The 16,616-nt window shown below is 41.0% G+C and overlaps 2 protein-coding genes across 2 annotated transcripts in view; both read left to right on the top strand.

The window, feature by feature from the left end:
- Positions 1 to 1,380: 1,380 nt before the first annotated feature.
- On the top strand, positions 1,381 to 11,547 carry LOC307227695 (uncharacterized protein; the record flags this gene model as incomplete). The annotated part of the gene is made up of 9 exons (XM_079997105.1): positions 1,381 to 1,438; positions 2,837 to 2,896; positions 3,739 to 3,824; positions 3,971 to 4,035; positions 5,113 to 5,129; positions 7,220 to 7,303; positions 8,926 to 9,771; positions 10,232 to 10,345; positions 10,612 to 11,547. The coding sequence occupies 9 exons, from the start codon at positions 1,381 to 1,383 to the stop codon at positions 10,707 to 10,709; spliced, it is 1,428 nt and encodes a 475-aa protein (XP_079853231.1). The 3' UTR covers positions 10,710 to 11,547.
- A 578-nt stretch (positions 11,548 to 12,125) lies between these two features.
- The window catches only part of psmd1 (proteasome 26S subunit, non-ATPase 1), a 47,766-nt gene continuing 43,275 nt past the window's right edge, over positions 12,126 to 16,616 (top strand). The window contains exons 1-6 of the mRNA XM_080015691.1: positions 12,126 to 12,277; positions 12,464 to 12,507; positions 12,711 to 12,784; positions 13,957 to 14,126; positions 14,500 to 14,705; positions 16,044 to 16,187. Coding sequence (XP_079871817.1) covers positions 12,262 to 12,277; positions 12,464 to 12,507; positions 12,711 to 12,784; positions 13,957 to 14,126; positions 14,500 to 14,705; positions 16,044 to 16,187 — 654 coding nt within the window. The 5' untranslated portion in view covers positions 12,126 to 12,261. The remainder of the gene's footprint in view (positions 12,278 to 12,463; positions 12,508 to 12,710; positions 12,785 to 13,956; positions 14,127 to 14,499; positions 14,706 to 16,043; positions 16,188 to 16,616) is intronic.

A 16,616-nucleotide genomic window follows, 5' to 3' on the forward strand; every position in this document is an offset into this window, starting at 1 on the left:
ATAGGATGAGGTATAATTGTCATATTATACATGTCGCTAAGGGATTTCAAGGACCTTCTTCCAGAAAGGCTTGAGCATGACCAAAGCAACAACCATGTTACAGTGGAGAACTTACACCGATCTCAGGTGGGATCCTTGGTTCATACATCTATATCCTTTCCAGTTTCTCCTTAATTAGATGGAGACGATGAACTATCTTGAATTGTATTAGACTATGTTTTGCACAAGAAGAGGAGTGTACTGGGTCAAGAATTGAAGCCCACTGGTCCTCTGCAAAAGATAGGCCTCAGGGTCACTTCTATCAGCTTGTGTGGTAGTGAGCCATCACCAACCGCACTGTTCTCCCGGGCTTCCTTAATCAGCTGGGTGACCTACACCAGTGTGCTCGAGACACCAAGAGGTGTTCAGAATCCCTCCTTTCAGGACCGAGGTGGCAACATAGGAATTCCTCAGGAGGTTCTCTGTCAGGCACCCTGCAAGAATATCTTTCCCTCAACACTGATGGGCGAGATGGTCCTGAACCGATCGATGTTTGTAGACTTTAGAATCCACACCCCTTCCGCAGGCCTCACCTTAAGCATCCTCCAGAGCTTGCGGAGCAGCTTCGGGTAGCGATTGTAAAGCTCGTACTCGGGTACTCCGCTAGGACCCGGGGCTGAGCTGGCTCTCGCCCTACTGATCACATCCTGGATCACACTCAAGCTGAGTTCTTTCTGGTGGAAATCCAGGGTTGGCGCTGGTGGACATATTAAGGACTTACATTGCCCTAGATCTTGCTCCCTATAGGCGTTGCTGTAGGTGTTTCTGAGGTGGTTGTCCACTTCGACTTTGGAGCAGGTGAGCTGGTCACTGCACTTCTGCCGTAGCAGCTGCAAACTCCAAAGGGGTTCGCTAGAAAGGCAGCTCCTTCCTCTGTCTTCAGTGCCACTCTGTTCTTCTCAATGTCAGTCATTTCTTGCATAGGATACTTCGAAGTCCAATTTGTTATTCTATTTTATTATTATTAATATTATTGTTATTATTTATCTTCAGACTATTCATCATTTTTAACACTAATGTCTGTAGAGAAATGCACCAAGCGGCACAGTATAAATAAACGTAAATTCCTCGTATATGTAAATATACTTGACGGTATAAACTAATTCATATTCTGATTCACTGGCAAGTCTACACCAGTAAGCTTATTTTTTTGAGGGAAACACCAGGTAATTTTTTGTTGTGTTTTTGAATAGAGTGGGATGAACATCACACACCACTGAGTGTGCCACATCACCTCCCACTTGTCACACACTTTATACCCGACACCTTCTTCCTTCTCCGGCACCAAACGGCTCCATTGTGCCGATAACAACCTTCTGCTGCACCAACAAAGCAGCAGAGATGGTTTCCCTCAAAGCTCTCGTCTCACTTTTCCTGCTGGTCCAACAAAACACAATAGGTGAGTTATGTCTTTACCAGGCTTCACATTTCATCTTTATTCTTTTACTAGTATGGATAGTGAGTTTGGTTCTGAAATAAATTAACATCTACTGTAGTAGTAATAATAATAATAAATATCTGGTGTGGAACTAATAAGTCATGAAAATCATCATGTCATATGGAACAAGTTTACTAAAGCATTATAGCAATTAAGTAATGAGCAGGTCCATTAATAAGATGTATATAATCTCTGATACATGTGGTGGATACAATAATTGTTTGGCATATTTGTTTGTAATCTCATCTTCAAGGTTCTCTTCTGTTTTTTGGTTCTTCAAGACACTCTCTTTTCATTTCTTGCTTCCAGTGTTGATAGCAGAGCACCTACATCTCATAAAATGAACTAAAAATGAATATTTTTATATATACACTCAGTACAATAGTATATAATGTATTTATTCACAATGTAACATTTATTTTTACCACATCTGTAATTCTATTCTGATGGAATATAAAGCATGCAGGTTTCTATTTTAGTATTTGCATGAACCGCAACTTTTTGTTGGTACTGTTCTTTTAAAAGCAATGTCCCCCCTGCTGTGACACACATCCTGGACAGAGTAAAAATGGAGAAAGGGCTGGAGCCCTATTGTTTTGCTCAAATTTTATTATTTTTAATCTTCTTGGTGTTTTTCGCCTAAAAGTATCTGAAACACGGAAACCCCAGTACACACAGACATGGTTGAGGTCTTGTTAGATTTGGAGCGATTTGATTAGTTTCATGAGCAGGGCGCTTTGTGACATCATCATCCATTATTACAAGTTATATAAGTCAAAACTTTGTCTCTCAGAACTCACATCCAGACACTTGCGCCTTGTGCACTGTATAGCATTTGTTACGCGTAGATAGACAACTTGAGCTGGAGGAAACTCGGAAAACTGTTACTTGTGCTGCGTTTTACAAAACCCTGAAAACGATAATCCGTCACATAAGGCGTTTTCGCACTGCAGAAAGTTCTAAGAACCTTTGGAGGAACTATCCCTTTCTTTTGTGTCCGCACCGCATGATCCAGGAACGATCGTAATTGTTAAAACACCGTTCTTGATGGACATTCAAACTAAACGCTACAAGAGAAACATTCAGAAAACTGTAATACGCACCCAACATGACTAAACTGGATCTGGACCTAGATATTGCTGCCTGCAGCTATATTTCTTATTGTTATTATTCCTATTCTTGTTTATTGTGACCCAATGTGAAAATGTGGAAATTGTGGAAATTCCATTGCATTGTTATAGTCCCTGTGCAGGAAACCACCAAGTTAGAGGGAATCCATTGAAGAGAATACATTCAGATTGAAGTCAGCTGGACAATGTGTTATTTCGGTAAACTCCCATTTTCCCATCTGATTTTTAGGTTGTGTCAAGGCGGCTTCAGACCCAAACACCAGCATCAAATCAGACATCGTTGTAACACGTATGGCATTCACCTTTAATATAATAATAAATAAAATATATAAAAACTTTATCACAGCCCCAAGTATTGCAATTATATCGATTTTTTTTCTTGAGATACATAGATATTTTTTCTTGCATGGCTCTATGTCTCAAATTATCTAGGTTGTGAATTAATTCAGTGTTGACATTACAGGTGCAGCTCCATCAACTGTGACAGCATTACATTTCCCTGTTGACTTTACTTCAACAAGTCAAGGTATTTAAACATGTCCAAATCCTAATTACCACATACGAACAAATATTACATTCATACAAAAGCATGAATTACGGACATACACATAGGACTGCCACAACATATAATATTTGGTACACACTTACCAAATATTGTTTTTGGAGACAGAGATTTCAAGTGGTTTGTTTTAGACTTTAATTCACTAAATAGTTACAAAATGTGTGTACTCACCCTGTACTGGAAATAACAATGTCTGGAAACCGAGGTTGCAGAAACACCCTGCCGCCACCAGGTGGCACACATGGTAACCAAGTATCTGTACTTACTAAAATTGATTCCATTTTGGAGAAGTTGAACTTTTCCTCTACTAAATTTCGAAGTTTATGTCTGATGTCGAGTGTCTTTTGACTCTTATGCATTTCTAACACAGTCGCATTACTACAAGAAAAAGACAACTCAGCGACTGGATCTATCAAACTGGGGGTCTGATTCATTAGGTTCATCCTTGGAAATTACTGACACCAGCTATACTATTCCGTGTGTGTGTGTGTGTGTGTGTGTGTGTGTGTGTGTGTGTGTGTGTGTGTGTGTGTGTGGTGGTCAACCCGTCCTGTTTCCTTTCACCTCAGGCCCGACGACCATCGCTCATGCCGTGGTCAGGGTCTCCAGCCTCCGAGAGCTGAGTTACGATGAGGTCATCTCTCGCCTTGAGGAGGTTTTCTGATCTACTTGAAAAGATTTATCTGTCCTGAAAAATATTTTCCAACATGTGTCAATCGGCACAAAAAAAAACAACAAAAAGACAAAAACAGAGAAGATAAACAAACATGTCTAACAATGGCCTTTGTGTTCTGGTTTCAGTTGCTGAGGAAGGTCGACGCTGATTCCCTGGGACCCTTGAAGGTCTCCGTGAAGAGCTTCGTGAGGTGCCGCGGGTCGAAGTGCGAAGGATGAGGATGGAGACCGCGGGCGTCATCAGCTCCGAATGAGGAAAAGTGACCTTATCTCCATCAAACCATGGCCTCCATTTGCCACAACTTAGCTCCCCGTGTATAACAAGAGCGAAAAGACATTGACGTAGAAGACAGTTTTAGCGATTGACTGATTCTGATGAGATGAGCATGCAAAAACACATCTGACTAGCTTCGATTATTTGGATCTCAATTATAAGGAATCAATTTAAATGACAAAATCGGATTCATGTAACTGTAGCTGATGTTTTCCATTGGCCAAATTGTCTTTTAGCTTTTGGACGGGATGGATCAATGAGTTAGCGAGTGTTAATAATAGCTTTTTCTTTGCAAACATATGGGTATTTCAATTCCAACTGCAATGAGCGCTGTCATTGGGAAATAAGCATGATCTGTATGAGTTCAACATAAGGTTGAAATATAAAGATAAAGATTGCAGTATCTTTAATCTGTCGAATAGATTCAATTAGATTGTATCCCCTTTGCGAATAAATGCTTAAATAACATTTTGCCTAAAAAGTTTCAATTCAAAAGTTGTCATCAAAATAGAACATGGCCGAAATGTCTGCGCTCACTGTGACTTGGAATCAATGAGAACTGAGGCTGCCGTAACAGACGTCGGCCGCTAGATGGCACACGGTATAATCATGAAGCACCAGCGACATCATTTACCTTGTGTTTGCTCAGAGAGTAAATGTGAGAAACCTTTTTTGAGCCTCCAGTAAAACTCACAGCATAAAATTATAATAAATAAATACCAACAAAAAATACAAGTTAATAAAATAAATCAGAAGGACAAAGGATAAAATGAATAGGGATGTCTTAGAATGAGTAGCCAGAAAGAACCACAGTTTACTGACCTTTTTTAGTTGTCTTCATCACTGACCTAGTTAGCAGGTACAAACTCCATATTTCACTCCAAATATAATTCCTGAGCTCGTCTGAAATGACAAAATTGATGCTAGGTTGAAAATAAACAGTACCTTGTAATTCCTTTTCTGGTGACACTGTCCAGCATCTTCATTATGTTAGGATTATTGGCCTGAATGGTAACCGTGACCACCAAGCACCGATGCCTCCATGCCAGCCCACCGTACCGTTCATCTTATTATTTTAAACATATTATTTGATGAGGGGCTCTCATGTGTGCCTCGTCCTGACCTAGTTTAAGTTTCAGTGTCGCACTTTTCTGTAATTGTAGACAGAATGCAGACAAAAGCTACCTGGAAATGTGATCTACAATAATTCCAGGTGTGGTCTGTGCTCCTTCGTATAAAAGGAACCTTAACCTGGTATGTCCCGTTTTCCCGGAAACATTTAGAACACTCCTTTGTGGTGTCCGTTCTACTCTACTGACCATGACCAAGAAGAATACCTTTTCTGTTCCTGGTTCTGGTCGATTATTTTCTATATTGGTACTTGGCATGTGCTTGGTTAATGCAGAAGGTAAGTGATTTTAAATGAATAGAATACACTAAAAATCAAATGGCATTTAATGCAACAAAACATCACAACACAGTTCTTACTACTGATATTTAAATATACTGTTATTATAATAATAATAATTATTATTATTATTATTATTATCAATATTAATATTAATATTAATATTAATATTAATATTATATTGTTGGACTTCTTCCAAGACTGGTTACTTACCATAAAAAAGGTACAGTGGGTTTTTTTCTGGTTTATTATTTAACCACCATCTCCTATTTGATTTCTTTGCTTTATTCCCCATATAAAGTCATTTCAGGGACGTCTTCTCCACTTTACAACTAAGAAAGAGAATCTGACTAATAGGATTAAGAGCATAGTTTGCATTGCTATTCTCTTAGAGCAAGGTTTAGGGAAAAGGGAAAAAAAGAAAAGAAAAGAAAAGTCTCACATTCTCGGCTGTCTCACTGGGATCACTTGATCCAGGTTGAACACTGGTTCCCAACATGTAGTCTGGGCCTCAGGGAAGCATTTAAGATCCATGGACTCACATACATTATGGATCACTTATGTTAACTCTTAATTAAAACACAACATACTTCCTAGGCTGTGTGTTCCATATCCATAAATCTTTATTTTATTTGGGGTTTTTTTCTTCAGAACTGTGTGTGTGTGTGTGTGTGTGTGTGTGTGTGTGTGTGTGTGTGTGTGTGTGTGTGTGTGTGTGTGTGTGTGTGTGTGTGTGTGTGTGTGTGTGTGTGTGTGTGTGTGTGTGTTCGGGTTTCATTTTAAGGACAACGCCTTCCTCTGGGACCTTTGATAAGAATCATATCATCTGCCTATCTGTCTGTCTCTTCAGTATGCTTGTTACTGTTACCCACCATATATAACTAGTTTACAAACAACAAATGCAATTCCTTTCAAACTTTGCATTCTGCAAATATAATGCAAATTAGCCGATATGTGAAATGTCATAATAATATGAAAAATAAGTAAATGTGTGCAATGTGGATTTTTTTCTGCACAGCGCAGATTGGCTTTGCCAACATGACGGAAACTGGTGGAACGGATGGGGACATAACAAGATCCAGATCTTTTCCAGACGATAACTCTCCGCAGAACATTATTACTAAATCGCCATCCAATATTTTGACCACCACTCACCTGTCTCCACTCAGAGTCCTTGTGTCCGCAAAGAAAATATCAGGTTGGGAAGAAAAAGTGTCAAATCTTCCATTCTTTATCTCTATGAATTGGAGATAACTTGAACAGGATGCAAAAAGCCAAAGGGATTCATAAAGTTAAAAAATAGTGTGTGTGTGTGTGTGTGTGTGAGTATATATATATATATATATATATATATACACATATATACGACATTCTAGTGAGGGACCAAAAGTTAAAGTAATCAGAGAATTCCCTTTAAAAGTAAATACAGTGATTCTGACTGACAACTTACCTTGTGCTAGAGGCTGAACATAAGCCTCCTGATGCAGTTTATTTCACTAATTTGTCCTCGTTGCTGTAGTAGACCAGTAATTACAACAAATATTTTGTCTCCATTGAGATTCAGTTGGCAAGAAGTCCAGATCGTTGACAATAAAATCCACACAAAGAGTGTTCTTTATCAGACGGAAATGAAATGAGTGAGCCCCAGTGTTTGACTTGATTATAAATGTTTACCATTTATTTGTTTTCTCAGTTCGCCTGGGTCTCCGGGTCGCCCTTGTTGGTCCAGGAGAGTTCCAGGACACACAGCTACTCCTTGCCCTGTACAAAGAAGTCAGTAGGCCTATAATTGTAACTTCAGCACACGGACACAACCTGAGCAGCGCAAATCTGTCTTTTTTTAAATTAAAATATCTGAGGCTGCTGCCGCCCCGTGTATACTTTATGAGCAAATCATTATTTATGTTTTTATTTTGTCTGCGTGTGATGTTTATCGGCGAGTCTATGTTATAAATCTTAAAAATGGTGCAATGCCCGGCCCTGTGGTCCACTCATCAGGAAGTCTAAAGTTCAGATGCTGCTCTGCTATTATTTGGTCGGCTCTCCCGGCAGGTTTATCATTTATTCATCAGTAAACAATCAGCTGCCCCAAACACACAGCAGATAGCGTTGGGTCACTTGGGGCCAGATTTGTGCAGCCAATTTTAATTTAAATTTTAACTCGGTGGAATGTGAAATTGACAGCACGTTGAAATTGAGAAATGGGCAAAGGGTGGATTAAAGGATTACAGGGCGGTGCGGCATGTGGATGTGGCCGCCTAAAGATTTTAGATTGAAGGCTTGTTTTAAAAACCTTACCAGGGAGGCCTGCATCTGTGAACCTGCTGTGACCGAGCCTGTGATTTAGAGGTCGTCGGGGATGCTGGTTTTATCGTAAATGTAATCTATTCTTTCTTTCAGAAGCCCGACCTCTACAACCTCGAGGGGGAGAGGGGACTCTTTTCAATGCAAATATTGGGAATGAGGAGAGTGGACTCTGGACCTTAACATTTTATCACCAACCCCCCATCCGGGCGACGCATCCTCTGTCAAATGAATGAAGAAAAGTGCACTGGAATTTGATATCGTTTTGTAAACCTCAGTTGTGCAATTATGCTAAATAATTGAATAGGCCGTTGTAAAGACTTTTAATCACGCTGTTGCATAAAATTACTCATTCGATTGAAGATTAACCTTCTAGTCTGTTGTCCTTCATTCTCTGGTCCAGTGCGTGTCGGTTGCGTTTATAGATAGCCCCGCCCACTGGGGCGGACTGACGAATAGCATTTCGAGACCGAGCTTGGGTCCCGCCCCCTTCGCCTTTCCGTTACTCGTGAACGGTTCGGCGCTTCTTTCAGATTCGGTTCCTGACGAGTCACTCAGTTAAAATAAATAAATAAATAAATAAATTCGATTCGATTTTCGATTTTCCGACTCGTCGTTGATTTGATTCAGGTGTCGCGCGCGCGGTGAGCGGGGGAGGACTTCCGGTGAAGGTTTGAACGTCGGTCAGGAGAGTCGGTTCCGCCCTGAGTTGCGAATGGAACGAATTCATGCGACGGGAATCATTTAACCCTGTAAAAAAAAAAAAAAAAAAGAAAGAAACGGCTGCGAAGACAAGGAAAATCTGTTCGCTTCAAATATGTATTTTGGCAGAGAAATATGTTGTGTGCGAATCACAAAAATAGCCTACTTCCGTCCAAAAAAACGTTAATTTGGTCCTCGTGGATTATCTTCAGTTTGTGAGTCGACGATCTCGCTCGCCAACTCGTGACTCCTGACGTCCGAGTCATTAAAAAAAATAAATAAATAAACAATGCGTTCGCTACGGACGAATCGTTCGCGAGTCTCCGGTCACTCGTGGCCGTGGCTCGTGGAGGAGTTCAAGCCTCGTATGACGCTCGGAAATTCGCGTTTCAGGCTCAGACGGCGGGTGCCGAGCTCCGAGTCCGGCAGCCCACGCTTCGCGGTGCCACACGGGCATCATGGCTGGCGCGACCTCCCCGTGTGACGCGCTGCCTGCCGAGGAACGGGAGTTTCGAAAGGTCATCGCTCAGATTGGAACGAGAGAGAGAATATTTCTCGTCGGCGATGCCAGCAACGACGAAAACGCGAGGGGAGCCGGAGCGTTGCAGGAGTTTATCAACGAGCTGTTTCCCAGTGGAGAGGAGAGTTCACACTCCGTCGACGGCGTCGGGAAGCTCCCTCCCCCCCCAGGGAACCACGGTGATGATGCGAGTCAAAACAGCGTTATCTGCGAGGCGGAGGCTGGCTGTCCGGAGGAGGACAAGCCCCAGCCTCGCTCCGAGCGGCCGGAGGATTTGGCAGTGGGCGCCGAGCCAGTGGGGAAGGGAAGCCGGCCGCCCCCCAACCGAGACGCTCAAAGGACCGCGACCACCAGCACCGACATGAGCGGCCCGCAGCGAACAATAGACCCGCTTATCATAATATTTATTTTCAGACAAGAGTTTGTGATGGGGAGTTCGGGCAGAACATGCGCGAAGGAAATCCTGAAGGACGTGAGGGCGCGCACGAAACGCTGCGCCGCCCGTCAGCGTCCCGCCCTCGTCGGCTTGATCCGCAGCGCGTCGGAGAGCGCGGAGACGCGCCGGTGCCTGGAGCTGCTGGAGAGCCTGATGCGCTCCGTGTTCAGGAAACACGCGCAAGAGGCTATTTGGGTGGGAGAATTTGTTCCAAAGATAGAAAGCAGGATGCTCGCCATCAAGAAGAATGTCTGCAGAGTTTGGTATTCTTCTCAAACATCAGGTGTAATAAAAGATTTCCACCTTTCTTCCCATTAGACCAGGGGTGTAAATGGAACACTTTTTTTTTTTTTGTTAAACCAACTCACTTTCGACGCTCTTTTGGGCTTTTGAAGTTGGGATCGAGCATAGGAAAATACTCTTTTTTTGGTATTTGTTTTCCCCCAAAGTCTTCCCCGGGGGCGTATTTTTGACAGTCTTGAATTAGACTAACAAATGTATGTGCTATCAGTTAATATTTCCATTACTGTGAATACTGCACTGTGTACATGACAATAACCTACCAGAATACCCAATTATGTAGGTCAATCCATGACACTCACAAGACTAGACATTTTATGCACGCCCAAGTTTATTTTCCCAGGCCTGGCTTCAATGGCCTGGGAAACAAAAGAAGCATTCATGAAACAGTCTGTGCTTGAGAGAGCTGCCAAATTGTCAAACGCTTGATGTTGCCTTTTCAGATAATACCAGGGATAGAGGGAGCCAACTTCACTGGCCATTACAATGTTTGCAGTGGCCTGTCAGAAGAGGCCTTGGAGGCTATGCCAATGGCACTTCAACCAGGGGGCAAAGAGGTAGACACACCAGTAACAGTAACATCTAACTGCAGACGTGTGCTGGAATTTCCAAACTTTGTGAGAATTTTCTCTTTGACACACAACGTTTACCATCACAGGTACACAGACACATATTTATGGTTTCAAGGCCTCGAAAAAATAATTTGTTCCAAAATGGGTTGAGTAATGAAATGACTCCCAAACTTCTGTAGTCGCACAGTTTTATTTCAGCAGTGATTGTTTGCAAGGATTTTAAGAATAACATTTGTTTTTGTCACCCCCAGATAACGCAGGAACTCCAGAGGAAGGGATTCCTCTTAAACCCCATTCCCAGGCCACTGGACTTCACAAGGACTGTGGAACAACTGGAATGGACAGTTAAAGGTGCAGTGTGTAGAATTTAACGGCATCTAGCGACGAGGTTGCAGATTGCAACCAACTGAACACCCCCCCCCCCCCTTTCAAGCGTGTAGGAGAACCTACGGTGGCCGTGAAAATCGCAAAAAACACGGATGTCCCTCTCTAGAGCCAATGTTTGGTTTGTCTGTTCTGGGCTACTGTAGAAACATGGCGGCCTCCATGGAAGCCTCTGCCGAGTCTGTTCCACGTGATGCCACTAAATTCTACACACTGCACCTTTAATATCTCAACAACAGGCAAATTGCCACAGAAACTGTCACTGTCCGAAATAAAATTCAACCACTGTGGCAACATCTGAAACTAAAAAATGACGTACCTCCTGTAACACACTACATTCTGCTGTGTACCGTGCACAACATTTCACAAACATTGTCTACTAATGTTCGTACAGTTCTGTGGTGGTGACCAAGGCATTAGATGTATTATCTTAGATTTATTGTGGTCCTTCAGAGCGATTCATGTCGGGGAAGCCTATATGGTGCAGTCTATATAAAGTTATCTGTTGAGTATGCCATTGTCTGTCAAATGTTTTTGATTTAGTGTAACGCATAGTCTACTCAAATCATTTCACAACTTTAGTTGTAGTCACATGATATGTTTCAATGCCATGTCTTGTTCATCAGGAAAACAAAAAGAGACCAGGCTGATCGGGATCATATGGGATTATAAACCAATTGCTCCCTTTTCAAAGGGTAGAACGGTATAGTGTTAAATATGATGCAGCTAGCCTATTAATGTGAAAAGCTTTGTGCCTTAGATGACCAGTATCGTCAATTGCACTAATGAGTCGAACTGTGATTAAAAACAGAACACATTGTTTCTAACTTTTATTTATGATGATGTACACAGCTACTGCATATTTATACAAATAAATAACAGATTTCAACTGTGTAAGTTGTGGGAAGTTTTTCAGTTTTGAGGCTGTTTTGAGCAGAGCACTATATGTCAACCCATATTCAAACAATAAATGATATTGTTTAAGTTACATCTACTTATCTACATATACAGAATATTCTGTAGATGTGTTCAATTTGATGCCCTCACCCAAATTTGACGTGAAGTAATTTGAAGCCGCCTAGTGGCCACAACCGCCTGTGCATGCCGAACGCACCGGCAAAATAATGTGATTCACGGGAAGCCGGCCGCGCGGAAGCCCTCTCGCAAAATACATTTACATCGCAGAAATCGAATGTTTCTCGAACCAAATTGGAAATAATTCCCAATATAAAAAAAAAAAGTGTGTTTTTAGAGGAGCAATATCGCCGTAGGTACTACGATTCTGTCAAATACTTGTTTTTTTTATTTGTTTTAAGTCAGGCAGAAAATTGAAGGCCGTAATCGCAGGTCCTTGCTGTATCGGACAAAAGGAAGTGAGCCGCAGCGGGTGCGTGAACGTTCGCTCCTGTAGAGCTTCGGGCGGCCTCTGATTTTTCATATTTACACCGAAAATTGCACCGGAATTATAACGTCCGAACCGAACCAGAGGCTTTTGAGGAGGCAGCAAAGAGTCAAACATGATAACGTCTGCCGGTGAGTGGTAGCAAACGTCTGCATTTTCAATTAGCCGCAGCGGCGTTAGCGGCCATTGATTTAGCTGAGTCACACAGTTAGCATTTGTTAGCTATTAGTATCAAGACGTCCAGCGTGACAGAGAATGATCAATCTCCTTGTCAACACTATCTATGAATGTGGCTGAACGCTTCGCTTCTCTTTCAGCTGGTATCATTTCACTGCTCGATGAGGATGAGCCCCAACTGAAGGTACGAGGCGCCGTCTGAATGTAGCCAGATTACAGGAGCTCACGTCAAAACAATACGTGGTATAATAATGAAGTAATGGCAAAAATAAATGTCAATAAGCAATGAACCTAAAGTTCACTTCAAATCGGAGAAATTGGCAACCTCAAAAATAATCAAAAAACAAGAGTTAAATTTAAATGCGTAACTGTGTGTTTACGTTGTAGGAGTTTGCGCTGCATAAGCTGGACTCTATCGTCAATGACTTCTGGGCTGAGATTTCGGGATCAGTCGACAAGATGTGAGTACCTTTTTACAACCCCTTTTCCAAAAGTAGAAACGTTCAATTGCAAACATAGTTTGTTGTTGCCAGGTACCTCTGGGCAACAGTTCAAATGCATTTTAATCATAAAACATACCAGCCGCAACATCAAAACCAATGACAGGTGAAGTGAATAACATGGATCATCTCGCTCCAATGGCTCTTGTCAAGGGGTGGGGATATATCAGGCAGCAAGTGAACAGTCAGTTCTTGAAGTTGACGCGTAAGGGGCTGTAGCTTCAGACCGGTCAGAGTGCCCATGCTGACCCCTGTCCACCACCGGAAGCACCTACAATGTGCACGTGAGCGTCAGAACTGGACCATGGAGCAATGGAAGAAGGTGGCCTGGTCTGATTAATCACTTCTTCTTCATCATGCGGATGGCCGGGGTCAGGGTCTGATCGAGCATCTGTAGGATGTGCTGGAACAACAAGCCCGATCCATGGGGGCCCCACCTCACAACTCACAGGACTTAAAGGATCTGCTGTCAATGTCTTCAGAGCTCTTGTGGGGTCCATGTCCAGTCATGTTTCGGTGTGTGTGTGTGTGTGTGTGTGTGTGTGTGTGTGTGTGTGTGTGTGTGTGTGTGTGTGTGTGTGTGTGTGTGTGTGTGTGTTCATTTAACAGCAGATTATTGAAAGTGTATTCTTTTTTTCACCCATATCCATTCCTTTAGTAGACCCTAGTTTTATCATGGCTTTCCCCGCAAATATTTTCTCTTGGATGAACAATGTGAACGTAATTTATAGCATGACAATTTTAAGAACTTAGTTATGCAGCACATTATTACTTGGACACTTGTCAGTTCCAATTACCTAAGATTTAACAACACTCTAATTTGTATCGAGAGACTTTACCATGGTGGAAATTGATCATAGCAGCTTTTTAATGATTGATGGATTTAAATCAATACATTCCTACTTTTGAGGTTTCATTTTTTCTATTTTAATAATTATAAAACTAATGAACACCATGCAGCCTAACCCTAAATGTGTGACATATAATGCAACAGTAATGTCCCTAAGACAGGCACTTGTAGGTCATGGGCCTTATTGATCTTTCTTTGCTTAATTTTTTCATTATTAATATTATCAATGTCTCAGGAATTCCTTTTGAGCAATGTCTGGTTAATAGTAACTTCTCTGTCACAGCGAAGTCCTGTACGAGGATGAGGCGTTTCGGAGCAGAGAGTTTGCAGCCCTTGTGGCGTCTAAGGTTTTCTATCACCTTGGAGCCTTTGAGGAATCGCTCAACTACGCTCTGGGAGCAGGAGATCTTTTTAATGTCACAGATGACTCGGAGTATGTAGAGACCATTATTGGTGAGTGAAAATGCCAAAGTTTCTTTCTTTATTTATTTTTTTATAAACAAAGCCAGACAGTAAAATGGAAGCATTCAGGCAATAAATTATTTCTTTCACACTGCCGCTATAAAACAAACTTTAAGTGTGAGTCTTTAAAGACTTATATTTTGAATCAAATAAAACTAAAATATTTGGTTTAAAACGGTCAAACAATAATAATTTCCAATAATATGGAACATGCATATATTTTCAGCAAAGTGTAATGTATATTCAAATACACTGAAAAATAGTTGTAGTTGATGAGCTAGATCCCCATAAATAGTGTGCTTAGAACATCTCAAAGTAAACACGTGTACTTGCTTGGAACCCATTCGTTTTTCTCTGCCACCAGCCAAATGCATTGACCACTACACCAAGCTGCGAGTGGAGAATGCGGAGCTACCAGAGGATGAGAAGAAGAGCATCGACCACCGCCTCGAGGGCATCGTCAACAAGATGTTTCTGCGTTGCCTGGGCGACCATAAGTATAAGCAGGCCATTGGCATCGCCTTGGAGACCAGGCGCCTTGATGTCTTTGAGAAGACCATCTTGGAATCGGTCAGCAGATTGTATTTTTATTTATGTTAGTCGTCTTTTTAAATTTATGCTAGACTTGAAATGTGGCTTGAACCTCATTTGACATATATATATATTTTTTTTTTCTTTCAATGTTATTCATTCAATGCAATTGTCATAATCAAATACATATATTGTAATAACGTGAAACATATTTTTGTTAAATGAGATAATCATATGAAGAAATTATAATATTTCTCATGTTAAATGAGGTCTGAGATATAAGAGGGAGGTTTCAAAGTGGTTTCTTTCTGGGTTTATCAAGCCCCATGTGCTATTATTTAAATCGTATAAGCACAAGGGATGTTAATAATTAACCGTTAACCACCAATAAGAATTTTGACCGATTAATATTATAAGTTAAACAGTTGTAAAAATATGATTAAAAAAAAAAAAAAAAAAAAAAAAAAAAAACCAAAACAAATAAAATAACAAAGGTTTGTTGCATGGTAAAAGAAAAATAGGCTGGACAATCTATTCCTTAAATACGACCCATTGTGGCGACACGTGTAACTAGGGCGGTGAAGATTACTGCAGTCATGTCTTCCATCCTATGTTCAAGGGATTCTGGAGAAAACCCGTTCGCTTGTCACTGGGAGGGACAGTGCATTTAACATATGGGGGATTTATTTTGTGTGTGTCCGATGACTATTAATTATTTCTAGGGCTGTACCCGACTCCAAATTGTGTTTATCGAATTGGATTCCGAATGTAGAAACAACTTGTGCCCGGTTCCCCCAAATACGGAACTGCTCCACGCCTCTTATGATTCCCCTTACTTATAATTAGTAAAGTCTAATAAAAAGGGGACACTGCCCTAATATTTTAGTATTTTAATATTATCGGATAATGGTAAATGATCAGTTAACAAGGGTCGGCTTTAGGTCCGAATTTATTTATTTTTCCCCAAGTTAGAATCCCTATTAAGAACATGTGAAAATCGTCCAATTTCTTAGTTCCCTTCCCTAATTTTTTTCATGATTAAATTACCCGCATTCATCATAGAATGATTAAACAAAATCAAAGCATTGTTTTACCTTAATAAAAATTATGTTTTAATTTAGTAAAAAATGAAACGTGGAATAAGTAAACGAAAGCAGAAAAATGGTTAAGGAGTGGGGAGCAATGATCATAAGGATACTTTTCTCTTGAACGCAGCAATTCCATGACTAAAATAAAGGGTGATGCTGATTCTGCTGGTTTTTCTTTTTTCAAAAAGCCTGGTCACCATAAGCCTGGAAATATCTGAAGTGATTGATAATGACCTTGTCTGTTGTCATTGTTTCTCATAATCTCACATCTGATTTTCCTGTTCTTCAGACCGATGTAGGGGGGCTCCTGGCTTACAGCCTGAAGGTGTGCATGTCCCTGATGCAGAACAAAAAGTTCCGTAACCAGGTGCTCCGTGTGTTGGTCAAACTCTACATGAACTTGGAGAAGCCTGACTTCATCAACGTCTGCCAGGTAACAGTCAAATATAGCCCTTTCCTGCTTTTATTCAGAGCTTTTGAATTGTACCTTATTTCATAGCACCCTGTCCCTGTTTCTCTTTTAACTTATTCAAAATAGATGTATGAGAGGGTGGCAAATGGTGCCTTTTTTTAATTTTAAACCACTCTTCCTATTATGCTTTTTCTTTTTTATGTTATGTATATAATGTAACAATGTCGGATGTTGATATTAGACGTTGCAGAAGTGTTAAATAATGAGGTAAACTAATGAAAAAGTAATTGCTGTGAACAAAACGCTGAGTCTTCCGACAGCTCTGAACGCTAGGTTTCCAACAGTTTTTTTTTCATTTCTACTCTCTGCACAAGCTGACGTTAGCTCATCACAGATTTTCATATGGTCATCTGCTCCATCTTATCTGTTGTTCATATCTCCAAACAAAAC

This window comes from Zeus faber, assembly GCF_960531495.2.
Source record: "Zeus faber genome assembly, chromosome: 1".
In the NCBI taxonomy this organism is placed as follows: Eukaryota; Metazoa; Chordata; class Actinopteri; order Zeiformes; family Zeidae; genus Zeus; species Zeus faber.